The sequence below is a fragment of the Taudactylus pleione genome, unplaced genomic scaffold (genome assembly GCF_031769625.1).
Source record: "Taudactylus pleione unplaced genomic scaffold, aTauple2 ptg000391l, whole genome shotgun sequence".
Taxonomy (NCBI): Eukaryota; Metazoa; Chordata; class Amphibia; order Anura; family Myobatrachidae; genus Taudactylus; species Taudactylus pleione.
The window spans coordinates 3,668,838-3,684,701 of record NW_028284792.1 but is presented as its reverse complement, the minus strand read 5'-3'; the positions used below and the strand labels follow the sequence as shown (position 1 = coordinate 3,684,701).

The 15,864-nt window shown below is 37.9% G+C and overlaps 1 protein-coding gene across 5 annotated transcripts in view; it reads right to left on the bottom strand.

Moving 5' to 3' along the window:
* The window catches only part of AUTS2 (activator of transcription and developmental regulator AUTS2), a 1,638,780-nt gene extending 1,623,674 nt beyond the window's left edge, over nt 1-15,106 (bottom strand). For 4 of the 5 annotated variants that reach the window (XM_088445914.1, XM_088445917.1, XM_088445916.1 and 1 more), the window contains exon 1: nt 14,831-15,106. In XM_088445914.1, the coding sequence (XP_088302040.1) occupies nt 14,831-15,106 (276 nt within the window). The remainder of the gene's footprint in view (nt 1-14,830) is intronic. The other variant, XM_088445915.1, reaches the window with a different exon arrangement.
* Between the last annotated feature and the right edge of the window lie 758 nt (nt 15,107-15,864).

Here is a 15,864-nt window from a genome sequence, read left to right as displayed (position 1 = left end):
TCATACTGCGAGGCTCTGCCGAGTGACGTCATCACGGCCGTGACTCCTGTTCCCAGCACATGGCCCGGTGTGTCGAGTGGCGGCATCCTGCAGGTGAGTCTCATCTGGAGGTAATTGATTGCTTGGACTAGGATATATATGTTTTTCTGTGTATGTTCTTTTGTATTTTTGTCCCTGAAGATGGGGGTCTTCCCCCGAAAAGTTGCATTAAAGGATAAGTCAGAGCATGCCCAATGCTACACAGAGCAGGACAGTCTTTTCAGATACATATAAAGACTGCCTGCAGTGACTTAGCAGGAACAGCATGTTAACGCAACTGCTGTCCCTGAGAAGGTTTTTGCTGCAGAGGGGGAAAAATTATTAAAGTCGTTACTAATAGCGACGATTTTGGCCAAAAATGTTCAAGTCAATATCTCAATTATTGCTAAATAGGCCACTAAAAGACAGACAAAAGATAAGAGGGTCCTGTTTGCCACCTTACAATCTATAAAATAGTTGGATTTCACTAATATAAACTAATCAGTTTACACATGTGCAAATCTTCACACATTTTCTAGAGTTGAATATCTTCAATATGATTTATAAAATAAACAATATTTACCACTTTTTTTAGTCTTTCAAAAATGACAATTTGTCAGCGTCAAAACGAAAGAAAGAATAAAATGGACATTTTACAAAGAAGGAATTTGACTACATATATTTTATAATAAATCTGACAAATGTAGTACTAATTTTGCTACTTTAAGGAATTATGTCTTTTATCTTTACCCTACTTAGTCAATGTAGCAAAGTTATCTAGACAGCTTTATGAACAGTTGATAATTAGGCTGTAAAATGGCCATCAGATTATTATTAACCCTTCAAAGTGCCCATTAAACATGGTCTATATTAACCTGTACATCAAATCTCCAGATTACTAAAGAACGATGGCAGCAGCTTGTTGGATAATTTTTACATTTATTGTCACACTCTAAAATAAAATATAAAATATTTATTTTCTATCCTAACCTGATAAGGCAGATGGAGGCGTAAATAAATCCAACAAACTACCAGAATGCTACAAGTCTTATTCAGTCATCCCATAAGTACACTAATAAGTGAGGCTGCAGTCACTTTCCAGGGTCTTAGGAAAGAATGTGGAGGGTTAACCACAACCTTAAAGCAACTATGAGCCAGAATGTGCTTCTAATATGGAAACCAGATACATTTAATAAAAAGTACAATCATTGTTTTTAAGGCTAGAGAATGGAAAATGGATTTATTGAGTAAGTCTTTGGTGTGGCAAATGTTAGCTTCATGCACAATTTCAATTGCAATAAAAACACAAACTACAATGTTTAGACAGCATGCAGCAATTACATAGACATTAAAGATTGTTTTACTGGAGTATATGACATAATAGAGATATTTGATTCAATGACCTCATGCGTGAACTTACGCATGAACAAATTAAGCAATCATACTCATTCCTGAAATATATACATTTTAATAAAGCTTCTTATAAATAAAAATAACGAGGGTTCTCCTTTTGGTGTAACACAGTATAGCATAGTACATTTATCATAAATTAGCATCATCTATATAATAATAAGTATATAAGAATTGGAATGGACGGTTTAGGACACTCGCAATATTAGTATATAGAGAATAACATTCTTGCCTTGCTTGATCAAAATGTTACCCATTATCTTGCATTGTGTTTATTCCCCACTTTCTGGCTGATGGTAAGCGATGTGGATATAAAGTGCAAATGTTAACCAAGATCAAGATGAGCAATAATACCTCACTACCATGTATTTAAAGAAGCTAGTACCTTTATTCACGTAATGTATGGGTCATGTGAAAGTGACTAATACTAAACAATACTGTATATCACATGATTGGAGAAAGAAGCATATATCCATAATTATGTATATATTTACAGTTTAAAACAGTGCTCGACAAACAACAACAACAAATGTCTTTCATCTGTCTGTAGCACATTCCTATTAAGTTACTGAAATAAACACAAAAAACTTGATAATATGAAGCTAAAATTGAATTTACACAGAGTTTGATGGATTCAAACATTAATGGGTGCATACCCATTTCACAGTGCAGTATGCTCTTTGTTTTCCCATGCATTGGAGAGTACTTTTCCTTACTGCACATTCCTCAATACAATGGAGAGTACACGTTCCTCTGTAAACTGGAGAGTGTTCAGTCCTCAGGGACCAGGATAGTTCCCTTTCTTCGGGGGTGCTGGATAGTACTTTTTCTCAGCGACCTGAAGAGTACCATTTCCTCAGTGTACTGGAGAGTGGCCAATCCTCAGTGACCAGGATTGGATAGTACTTTTTCCTCAGCACACTGGAGAGTGCCATTTCCTAGGTGCACTGGGGGGTACCAGTTCCTCAATGCACTAGAGATAACTCTTCTGTCTGCGCACTGGAAAGTTGCCTTTCTGTGTGCACAGAGGAATGGGTATGCACCCTGAAACATGTGTACTCATCTCTCTTGCATTTGTGTAATTTAATACATTACTAATACAATCCAATAAATTGAAAATTAATTGCAAACTGCCTTTAGTTTTTTTTCTGTATGACTTATTGTATTGCTCCTGCAGGTCTGGAACTGTGAGTTGACACTACTTTGATATATATATATATATATATATATATATATATATATATATATATATGCTATAATTATGGATCTTTTTTGTAAGATAAGAGAATGATCTTTAAAAAATATGCTTCTTGTCTTTGATAAAACATAATTAAAAAATAATAACATTTTAAAGAATGATTATTTGTAAGTTATGTTAATATGATTAAAATATCCATGTGCCATTAAAATTGCATTTAAATCACTTGTTAATGTATGCAATGTACATTTTACTAGATATTAGTGCATTTATAGCAATAAAAACGGCGCTATTTTCAGTTAAGGCACAGAAAGTCCTTAAAATGGCTCAAAACTATTAATAATAATAGAAAATTACACATGATATAAATTCTAAATATTTTGAGATTTTGTCCTCATCTGTGTAATGAGAGCTTAATGTTGCATATTCTATTGTACATAGTAGAACTTAACACAGTGGCAAACGCAGGATTTCTAGAGGGGGGTTTCCAAATGCTTAATTTTAGAGCGAGTGTGCCAGTCCATGAAGAGGGCAGAATTAGTACTTAACCAGCTTTAATATGCGTCATACAATGTGTATTGTGTGTCATAATTCCAGCATATACAGGATCACAGTAAGTCATTTGATGCGGCAGTAAGCCATCCTGCCTGAGCTGAATGTTTTCATTTGAGATGTGAGCACCATTTCAGAGCATTGGAGCAATTCCGGGAGCCTGGAGGAGCAGCAGAAGAACCTAGCACTGCCCTGGACATATATGTAGATATTGGGCTCTATAGCAGTGCATCCCTAACAGTGGATGTTTTCCAGATCTCCTAGTTGGTGCACAGGTTATTTATTACTGGCTGATACATGTTAAAAGATCCACAAGTGGTGCTAATTATTTCATTTGTGATACTGAGAAGTACATGTAGCACTAGTAAAATTCTATTATATTACTATTTCTACTGTGGTCATGGTATGTGCTGGGGACAACTGCTGCTTCCTGGTAACATTCCGCTTACAGAGGTCCTTTGCTTAACTTATTTCTTTATGACTTATTTCTGAGGACAGCCTACTGCTGCTCTCAGAGGTAAAACCATCTTTGTAAACTTGAAATTTGCAAGCAATCCATATTTTCAACTTCTTTTCTTCTGCATATTGCTGTAATTTTGCATATAAATGGCCCTGTGCAAAGTCGCTGGGGTGGGAATTTGAATAAAACTCCTAAGTTACGGATGTCATTATTAAAAACTACCAGCGAGCCCCGAAGCAAGAGTTTTAAGAGCAAGTTAAACCACTATTTGATATGAACATATATATCGAAGTATGTCTGTGTTCTACTGAGATGAATAATATACATAGAAATAAATGCAAATGTTCTTACTTAACCAAATGTGTGTAGCATGCTCTATTACATGTGCATTCCCTTTTAGAAGGTTGCCATAATGGGAGGTTGGTGCTTCTCTAACTTACAGACAGTTGCTGTACTTTCTGCATTGGTGGATTCATAAATAGGGGCAGTGCTATAGGGGTAACTATAGCAGGTGCAGGAGGTGTGGCTGCTATGGGTTCAGGGCTCCTGCAGGGTCTCCCACTGCACCCATGTGTTAAAAGTTTGCTATGGGGCCCACATAGTTCTAGATACTCCCCTGGGTAATGTCAATGGTGATATTTAAAGCAAATCTTTCAGTGAAAAGTGAGCTTACCATCTAGCAATGTATTTTACCCTCATCATGCATAATGTCTGAAAAAAAATGCAATTTGGAGGTTAATTGGCTGTTATGGGGCCTAACAGTGAGTTAGAGCATGTCACTGCAGGTCCACCAGCTCCTGAGGCTTCATATACTCCCCCAAGCAAACATGGGAGGCATCCAGTAAAGCCCCATTTGCGCTTATATTTCCACTGAGATAATTCTTAGGAATAATACTCATTACAGTCAAGGGCTACAAGCTACACCTCTGTTACCATGGAGCTCTGTAAAGAGCAGAGCAGGTACCACAGAGCAGTAACTAGGTACGCAGTGCCACCCCCTCCCTTACCCTAACTATGTTGCCCAGTGATTTCCAGTTTTTCCACCAGTGACAGCTTCATGTAAAAAACTGGCAACTGTGTATAAACAATGCAGGAAGGAATATTGATTGGCTAAGAATGCTGGTAGGGTCTTATGATGGAGGCTCAGGTTTGGAGTGATAGTGGTCACCAACAAGGAAGATGGTAAACAGGAACATCCCTATCTCACCACTTCAAAGTTTTATAAGGTGTTGGTCATTTTATCATTGAAGTTAAGCTGTTTGTCACTGGGGTTGTTAAGACAGTGGCTATCCATCTTAAGAAGGAAAGTGTTATTTCAGTTCATGATCACAATTAGTATTTCCTATCTATGAGAAGTGGTTAAATAGCTAGTTAGCATCACAACCCATTTGTTCAATATTATTTTGATGCTTTCAGTACATGCTATATCTAGTTGAGTGGTTCACAACTCAAGTACCGCCAATAGGTCATGTTTTCTGGATTTTTTTTAATCCTGCACAAATGAGTTAATTTGTTTTGTTGGGTCAGTAATTATCCGACCTGCTTTCACAGGCAGAAATACTGAAAACAAGACCTGTTAGGGGTACTTTAGGACTGAAGATAAAAACCACTGATCTAGGGGAATTGCAGTAACTAATGTCTTAAGACCACACTATACAATATTAGTCTACATAATATTATTAATACTCTATCGGCTGATGATGGCAGCCTACATTTATACACAGGGTAACAATATAAACATATCGAAAATAAAGACACTGACACATTTTGGTGGGAAAAAAGGGTCAGCTTTATTTATTTATAAAAAAAGGGGGGGGTATGGTGGCTAAGAAAGTACGTCCCTACAAGCAGTGATCAATTTATTCATGTAAGTCAGGCTTAAAATTCCTAAGAGCCTAGAAGGGGGACAACCACCAGCCCATCACTAAACTCAAGGCTTACATAGGGTAAACTGCCAGCCCATGACCAACCTGATGCCTAGTTGGGGGACAACTGCCAGCCCATCACCAGCAACCTAAGGTATCCACTCTACCCCTCCCAATAATGTGCAAGAAGCCCACCCAGACCATTGGTGCCGCTGACCCCATTTGGATTAAAATCAGCTTAACCTGTGTATTTGCGGGGAGAGCACCTCATGACCTAAAGCAAGAAATAACACTGCACCCGTTCTTTCCCACAACAATAAAGCAGACAACAAGATAACATTAAAAAATGGGAGGGAGGGTAGGAATGTCCAAAGAAGCAAGAGACCTCCCAGTTCAGGAAATAATAGTATAAAGCACAACCCACGCCTCAAAGATATACTTCAAATCCTGATAGGCCAGAGTAAAAACATGCCATAACCAAAACCTCAACCTTCAAACAAATTAACTCTTGCTGCTAAATGTATGCTGACCCATCCTGATGGTTTATATTCCACCAAGCATATTAATTGTCTTCAATCTCTTCTCAGGATTTAAGAAGAGCATGGGATTTACTAATGGTTCACTCCAAAAAGACTGGCAGATCTCGATGACATCTTACTGAGATCTATTAGATGTCGATCAAGATTGGTGAAACATACAGTTTAATAGTAACTGATCTAACCATCTGTGTAGATTCGCTGGATGTCTGAGTTGACTGAATGTTTACCCTTGGCATGTACAGGGCCGAAACTAGGATTTTTGTCACCCGAAGCAAGACACTAATTTGATGCCCCCCATAGTAATGCCCACTGCAGAAGTGCCCCTATAGTAATGCCCCCTTCAGCAGTGCACCTATAGTAATGCCCCCTGAGGTAATGCCTCTGTAGTATTGCCCATATAGTAATGTCCCTGTAGTAGTGCCCATATAGTAATGTCCCCATAGTAATGCCCCTGTAGTAGTGCCCATATAGTAATGCCCCCATAGTAATGCCCTTGTTGTTGTGCCCATATAGTAATGCCCCTGTAGTAGTGCCCATATGGTAATGCCCCCATAGTAATGCCCCTGTAGTGCTGCTTACACAAAAAACAAAAAAGATACTTACATTAAACCTCGCTCCTATGACCGCCATCATCCAGTCTGCCCGGCTGCTCCTCGGAACTATGGGAGAGACGTCATGACGTTTCTCCCATAGTACCCTTGGGGGCAGCTGGAAGCTGGAGTTCAGAAGAGAACTCCAGCCTTCGGCTACCGCTGCGCTGCAGGGAAGGAGCCACGTGGAAGCTGGTAATAAAGTCTCAGTGGGCGTCCGGCTTGGAGTCTCCCTGTGGCGCTGGGCTGGAGAACACTGGCAGCAGGTGCAGCGACGCACGCAGTGCACGTGCACCTTCAGCCCCCCTAGTTGCAGCCCTGGCATGTATACTAGATATAGCTACAGCATTGTAGTACTATTTTAAAAGATAGCAATAAGTCAGCAGTTGAATGTACAACTCATCTCTGTTTCCCAAACCAGCTTACCAATGCAATAAATAAGGACTATAGGAAACTTACTAATCTGCAATTCAGTGTGTGATTAGTAGAAATCTAATGCCTTTTGATATGATCCAGAAGCTCATTTGAATACATAAACGAGTCACATGTATTTCTATTTGAAGTGTAATGTACTGTGCTCATTCTAAACATTCACTGTGCAAACATAAACGTAACCGCAGAGCACTGGAAATGGCAGCAGCTGAGTGCTCTACAGCCCCATTGCTACAGAGTGACCATTTACTATTTTCACTTCAAAAGCCTGTCAAGGAAAATGACAGAACACAGTCTGAAATAGCACGGTGTTGATAAGACATCTTCCATTACAGCAGAATGAATATCTACCTTTTATTTGGCAATCCAATACAAAACTGGATTTCTTGCAGTATCCAATTCACAGTGGTACCTTCTATAAAGCGACACTGTTCCAGCAGCCTCCACTATGGCTTCCAGCCAAGTATAAAAACAAACATTCAGAAGAAAAGAGAGCGCCCCGCACACAACTGAATTTATGTATGGTGTCTATATGGCATATGGACAAGAGCTGAGCCGAGAAATCATGATGGCATTTTCCCATCACAGTCCCAACATTTTATCCTCACAATGTAGAAGTGTAAATGTCAACAAAATCCTTTTTTTCTTATCGCATTAAACTACTGCCCCTATTACACTGCTGCACTGCCAGTTTTATAGAGCTAGTATACATATCCTCTGACCTATAACAACAAAGCAATCAGAATTCATGTTCATTTGTTTAAACAGCACAATGTTCAAAGCTAATGTTTAATTTCTGTGATGGGTTACAGAAGCTAGGTGATATTATTAAATAAGCTTATTACATATTCTCTGTTTAAATTGACAGAGACTTATTTAAGAAATATACAGTATGATCAGTTGACAAGTATCAGAAAGTGAAGTCATGTAAACTTTAGTGAAAAGTGAACAAAATCTATATCATATTAAAACAGATATAAGCTTTGAAAAGTCTCCCTGTAAGCTTTTCAAATGAAATCCACTCAAAATATCCTATCATTATAAATTGTGACAATTTCAGGGATCAATTGGGAATGATATATGAGCACACAGTCTGGTACAATGTACTGGTACATATTTTCGCCTGTATGGACATTGTAGGGTGTCGTTGCCAGCACTCAAACGCTGTTACAATGGCACAACACCGGATTGTCCGTATAGCTATTCTAACTGAATTGCCCCCTAAAAGTCCTGTGATTTTCCAGCTGTGCTAAAAACCATATGGGAATAGGGCATAAGGGCTTCTAATCTGAAAAGTGCTAGTGTGAAAACTGTGTAACACCAGTCTCACTAATATACTGTACATCTGTGCTACCACATAGCATTTCTATTGCTTTACGTTCCTTCCTTTACAGTTGTATTGTACAATTCTGTGGAAAGAAGTAGTTCAAAACACCTACTTATACATGTCATAAAGCTACCAAAGAACTTCAATGTTACTTTTTAATAATACAGGAGATCAATTTCAAAAGTAGAACAGATGCTTGTTGTCAACAAGACAATTAAAGATATTGTGGAGCCAAATAAACCCAGACAGACTGGGACTTTGAATTTCAGAACCATAAATGGAAATCAAGAACGATGATCGCCAATCTAGAGAAGAGAAAAGACGAAAGGACATTCTGCACATGTCTGTCTTATTGTTGTTCTTCATTTTCTACTGTATTAAATAAAATCAAGCTATTACCTATCTAATCTAAACATCTTTCCTATTTTTTATATCCTTCACAGGTTTCTATAAACAATATGTCAACCTGGTTAAAAATACATGAACACACCCTCCTAGCACATGTTAGTGTATGATTATCTTGTACAACCTGGCTAAAAATACATGAACACACCCTCCTAGCACATGTTAGTGTATGATTATCTTGTACAACCTGGCTAAAAATACATGAACACACCCTCCTAGCACATGTTAGTGTATGATTATCTTGTACAATCTGTTGAAGAGCTAAACTACTATTTTAGCACATCTGTTGAGACATGCAAATGAACCCTAAGCACAGTATGATTCCCTTTCTATGTAAGCTGAGGTAAATATATTTGAATGGTGTTGCCAATATAGAAGAGGTCTACTCACTTCTTATACAATCATAATGAAATCCACTTGGTAGAAAAAAATATTTCCTGTTAACCCATATGGTTTAATTAGGCTAAAGCTATAATTCAGGTAAAAAAAAATATATATATAATGAAATGCATAACAGATGAATGCACTATCTTTGGGTGGAGCATTTGGCAGTGATCACTCAAAAAGTTGGCAAAGATATGTAAGAATGCCCACTGGTGAATCAATTTGTTATTAACTGATTACGATGTTTTGACAGCCACTGAATGGAAATTGCTTGCATAATTTGAACTGTATTTCATTTTGAACAAATGTACACTGTATGAAGGACGGTCTTTTCATGTGTTGGTGGCTTACTATGTTGAAGTCAACTTCGTCTCTGCTTTAGGTGATACATTTTAGAAAACCACAGGACTATGAATGAACTGACCACTAATAAGGTGTATTTCAATAATGATATAAAATTAAACCCAATAACTATCTATGGAACACACAGTGATACACTAAAATTAATAATTAACAGTAAAGCAGTGAATACACAGTACTGTTTATATAAATCACAAATAAAAAATAAATATATAGTTACTACAACAAATTAATATGCAGGACTGTCTGGCCATAATACTTAAGCAGAGGTAGTAGCATTTTGAGTAGTTAGACTGACTGCAGAGACCTTTTCACAGAGGTCTATGGATGTCATTCCAATTAGCACTAGGGCTGCAAGGAATACTTAAAGAATAATTTTGCATCACTTGAGCTGAACACTGTTTGCAAAGAGGGTATAAAGTATGCAAGCTGCCCAAGACAGCTACAGTATCATTTAAGCATCATAGAATGAAATAACAGACGTGAGACTGTACTTGGAAATGATAAAATAAAGGAATAGAAGTCACCAGATAAATTCATGTTGAAGTTATAGAAAATATTAATAATAAAAAAATATTATACTGCAGGGAAACCCATAGATTCCAGTGGAATTTATGGGTTACCACACGTTATCCTAGGGTTTACAGCACTAGGAAAATGTAATTGAATAGCTTTGGGCTTGAAACCCAGAATTTTTCCCTGAGCGGTAAACCTTGCACCTAACTGAACCTGCCACTAGAGAGGCTGCGAGGAAAGATCAGCATTACACACAGGGATGCAGGACTTAATTGAATAGGTCCGGGCTGTCAATTAGCTGCAGTGTATACCACGTGGCTAATTGGATATGGCCCTACGTATTTTATTTATTTATTTTATTTATTTATTATTTATTAACAGTTTCTTATATAGCGCAGCATATTCCGTTGCGCTTTACAATTGAAAATTTATGAGTTCAATTGATTGTTGACTGTCTGGTGACTTAAGACTTAATACTTAAAATGTAGTTTAATTAATACTGGAACTTAACAAATACCTAATGATAATAACATGCTAAAGCAAAATTGTGCCTATAGTGCCACAATCAGTATTAGAAACCTATCTATCTATCTATCTATCTATCTATCTATCTATCTATCTATCTATCATCTATATTTACAATCCACGTCAGACGGCACACTCATTGAATAAACACAATAGTCCCCGGTGCCCTCCTTAGGTTCCCCCGGCGGTGAGTCCAACAATATCATACAATGTCGGTGACACTCAGGTAATGAAGGCAGGCTACAAGAGCAGGTAAATGCCAATGTTTCAATTATATTTATTTAATCATCATCAAGGTATAAAAACATACAAGAAACAGTCACCTTACACCCTCTACCACACCACATGTATCAGCGGCATCCGGGACTGGTAATGAGACGCCCACAGATGACGTCATTCCCAGGAATCCATTGCCACAGAAACTATCAACAAAATAAAGTGACTAGCACCAAAGCAAATGCGTGCCGCTGACATTGTCTGATATATACGTATGTGAAGAATGTGAAGCTGGAATCAAATACAGTATTCCATTAAGATCAGTTAACAGTCACCTTACACCCTCTACCACACCACATGTATTAGCGGCATCCGGGACTGGTAATGAGACGCCCACAGATGACGTCATTCCCAGGAATCCATTGCCACAGAAACTATCAACAAAATAAAGTGACTAGCACCAAAGCAAATGCGTGCCGCTGACATTGTCTGATATATACATATGTGAAGAATGTGAAGCTGGAATCAAATACAGTATTCCATTAAGATCAGATACACATTTTTAAAAGTCCTTACATACATGAATAATGTTGATACAACAATCTCAACAGTTATGGTTCGAATTAGGCTTCGGGGGGTTAGGGGGTGGTTAGGGTTAGGGAATAGGGGGATTATATTTACTAGAGTGATGGAGTCATCCCCAAACTGACGAACACATGACAGCTGTGACCTGGAAGACACCACTGGACATGCTGCTTTTGCCAGGACCAGGTAAATGACTGCTAGGTCACCAGGGACGATATGTTGACATTCTATTATGTCAACATTTTATAAATGTCTACATGATAAATGTTAACATGGTTAAAGAAGACATTATGACCAAGTCGACATTCTCATGTCAACATTACGAATGTTGACATATCACACCTAAGCCACAATGTACTATTGATGCATTCTGTGGTTATATATATTGTGTAACTGCTCTCAGGTGTGCGTAGACTTTAAATCTAAAGAAGCTGTATATTTGTATTTAACATGTATTGGTTTTAATCTCTTGATAAATTAATCTGTTATAGATCAAGAAATGTTTACACAAAACTGCAGCAGCTACATTTTGTAATGTCAACATATTACATTACAAATTATTTATTAATTACTACATAATGATACAAATTGTACTTCTTATTAGGTGGTGTGAAAAGATAACCTGTGACACTAACTGTACACAATGCTATTAGCTGAAGAATGCACAATGAATTGAGGTGTCTAACAAAGTATGGGTAGTAATATATATAATTCAAACACAAACACACAAAGCCAATTTGTATGTTATTAAACTTCATCCATCCAGAGCCAATCATTTATTTATTTATTAACAGTTTCTTATATAGCGCAGCATATTCCGTTGCACTTTACAATTGGAAACATTAATAGAACAAAACTGGGTAATAACAGACAGATATAGGTAGGAAGGCCCTGCTCGCAAGCTTACAATCTATAGTAATTTAAACTTTAATAAAAGTACAGAAGACAGACAAAACAGATTGTACGTATAATAATAGTAAAAAAAACAACAGCAAATTAAAAAAAAACATTTAACTTGTTCAATTAGTACCATTTCTGATAATTCCAACAAGAGGAGAACAACTATACTGTACAAACCATTGTGCCAATAAAATGGCAACAGGTTTTATCAGTTAAGGAAAATATTTACAATAAAGCAAAAAGATTGCACATGAGTTATTCTGATCATCAGAATGTATATGATGCCTATGAATTTAAGAGCAGGTTCCATAGGGCACATGTGTATGTGTATAAGAAAAGCAACATACAAAGATATCATTGATTAAGAGGCAAAATAACACAAGCATCCTTAGTCGGCTCCTATATGTTTTTGTGACAAGATAGGAGTGTATAGCGTAGGGATTATCTCAATGCATGTTGAATTCAATTAAATGTTGGATTTCCCTTGTGTACTCTACTAACCTGTACCTTATCCTAATATTTTAGTTGGAAAGACATTTCCAAAAGTACAAGTAATTCAAAGCTTGTACAATTATAGAATTTTAAAACCACCATTATGGCATCGACTATACCATCAGGTGTGAAAATGCACTTATTCAGGTGTCAAACTTGTACACTTTAAAGTTCTGAATACTGCATCCAAGCAATAGAGCAAAGTTTGTAAAATTACACATTATACATTACCAAATGTGTAGAGGTGTAAACATTTCCTTAACCTTATCAGTCATATCTGGTAAAGTGTTGCTATAGCAATATTATATGAACAGCCCTTAAAGTTTGCAATTCGCAGTATTTTTATGACGGACTTGTGGTTTTATTTATCTGGTGCAATTCTTACAATGGGGACAGTTATTTCTTTACATAAGGTTTCTGATTTCAGATTTTAACATCCCATTTTCACCCAAAAGTTACTTTAGGTGCTGTAGTAAAAATGTACCTTAGATGTATTATTCCACCTTACTGTACTCATTGTTATCATTTTTGTATTTATTCAGCGACTTCTCTGACTGCTTTCAAAATAAACCAACTATAGTTAGAAGGTAAACTCAAGCCATTGAGAAATGTTCAGAGCCATGAAACCTTCTTTTCTTGCACATGTATAGACTTAATTTCTCAACAAGTGGATACACACAATCATGTACAGTACCCAAAACACAGATGTGCATTCTGCTGACAAAAACAATAACAGCTGGTACATGAGAAAAGTTTGGTCAAATGGATAATGCAAAACACATTCTATGTCAAAGAGATATAAACCACAACAATTGTAGCAGCTCTGGGATATTTCCTAGGGTAAGATACTGTATATACATATTTATTTAGACCAAAATACACTTTAGAGGCAATAAGCAACAGTTTAATCATCATGAACTGCAGATTGTCTACTGAAGTATAATGAAATAAGTGATTATTGACATACACAAATGGCAAAGCATAAAATACTTTTTTATGACTGTTCAGTATGAATTAAAACGAAAAATTTAGTATCACCCCTCAGATAACCTTGAACAATGAATTCAGGCTGTTTAGAGGCACGATTACAGACCTTACTTCAACAACATCATTACTGTACACTGCAAGTCTACTAGTACAGTAAGCATAGCAATAACTAAACATATAAAACAAAGTGAAAAGTTTGATTGCCGATGCTGACCCATGATATATTAGATTTTGGCTCCGCAGAAGACACGCTAATAAATCAGATAAGAAGCGGCTGAAACCAAACAAAGCAATACTTTCTATCAGATTGGCCCTTATGGATGCAAACACTTCTGATTTGCCATCGTTGATGTAATCAGCTACTTGCAGTAACAAAAGAGGAAAAAAAACTGATCTAATGCAATATCTATATTTCTCTGTTTAAAGCACTGCAGGTGTCTGAGTCTCATACATAAAACAACCTTTTGCCAGCGAAGAGAATAAAATCACTTTTGCACAGACAATAGCAGGACAAGCCTGTGTTACAGGACGTCAGCAGGGAGGATTTTATTTTCTCATTAACCCCTCCAGCAAGAATGAGCGCTCACTATAGCAGAGGCTAGCATAGAGGTCTTAATGATAAAGAAACAGTACATTAAATGCATGTGAACCAAATGCTAACTCCACCACTCCCAGATGGACAGATCACAGTCAGAAATGCAGAAGATAATAGCCCCTTGCATATTGGATGTGGATGTGAGTCTCATCATTAACCAGTTAATGACCTCCAGGTAAGAGTCCACCCTGTCCCTGTCCCTTTCTTCCCAGACGTTTAATTTCCATATTCACAGCTAGGCTATGGACATTAACCCCATTGCTGCTGGAAAGGTCTCAGTGGGACATGCTGACAGACGTGGCTAGCACTACATCATCATCATCCCAAAGCTTGCAGTGAAATGATTAAAATGCAATCTGCAGTGACAAGGGTCCAACCTCCTCCTCTCCCCCCTCCACCACTCTACACTCCAAAACATTAGGACCTTAAATGAACCCCCATACACCAAAACACACACACACCCTTCTGCCTTACCTCCAGCGCCTCAAAAGTCACAAAGCTGCTCATTGCAAATCCATCAATGATGTCTTCTTCAGCCGAAGAGGACTCTTTCCTCTTTCTCCTGGGGGGCTTTCGTCTGGACAAGGAAGAAACAGTCGGGTTCCCATTGTCTTCTTTCTCAGATCCAGAAGAAAAAAACAAAGAACCGGTCCTGGCAACACCTAATCCTCCTTTGGAGCCCATCTCCCTATCCCTTTGGGATTTGGATCTCCTCTTCTTGCGAAACCCATTGCACCGTGGGCCATCCATTGCACCCACACCAGCAGCAGCACAAGCAGCACAGGCAGCAGCAGCAGCAGCAGCAGCAGAAGAGACACCAGCAACCACCCCTCTCCCTCTCCCCTTCCCCACCTCCTCCCCTCCTGATACAAAATAAATAATAAAATAAAACCCACCACGGTCTGCAAGAAGAAAAAAAAAGAACAAAATCAGTAAGAAAAAGGAAGAAAAGAAGATTTAATCATGAAGAATTGAGAAGCACATTGCTCCTTTCCTTGTGCTGACTGGAGATAAACACACACTGAAAGCCCCTGAAATGTGCAGATAATGTTGAGTGTGATTCCACCACACATGCAAAAAAAAATTATAATGAAAGAAATTCCTATAAGGCTGCCAGGGAAAGTAATGGCTGATCACAGGTCGCCTTTGTAAAAAAAAGAAAAAAATCACCAAGCAGGCAATAAATCTGTATAGGAGAATGCTTTGATCAAGATTGGAGGTTAAATCCCCCTCCCTAAAAAAAAAATCATGGATGTTTCCACCTGATTTATTTCCTGCAAACGTTTAACTCTTTGTTACTGTTGGTGCATCTTCTTTTTTCCCCACAACTCCATCCAGTACCCCCTGGATCATTTCCTCTTCAGTGAGGAACTTCCAATATAGAGGACCCCCTCCCCTTCTCCTCTTTTTCCTCCTGCCTGGTGCTCGCTTTCCTCCCTCCTCAGTGACAGATGCATCCAGACTAGGCAGACAGAGGAGGGGCAGGAGACTGGGTGGGAGAGAAGAAG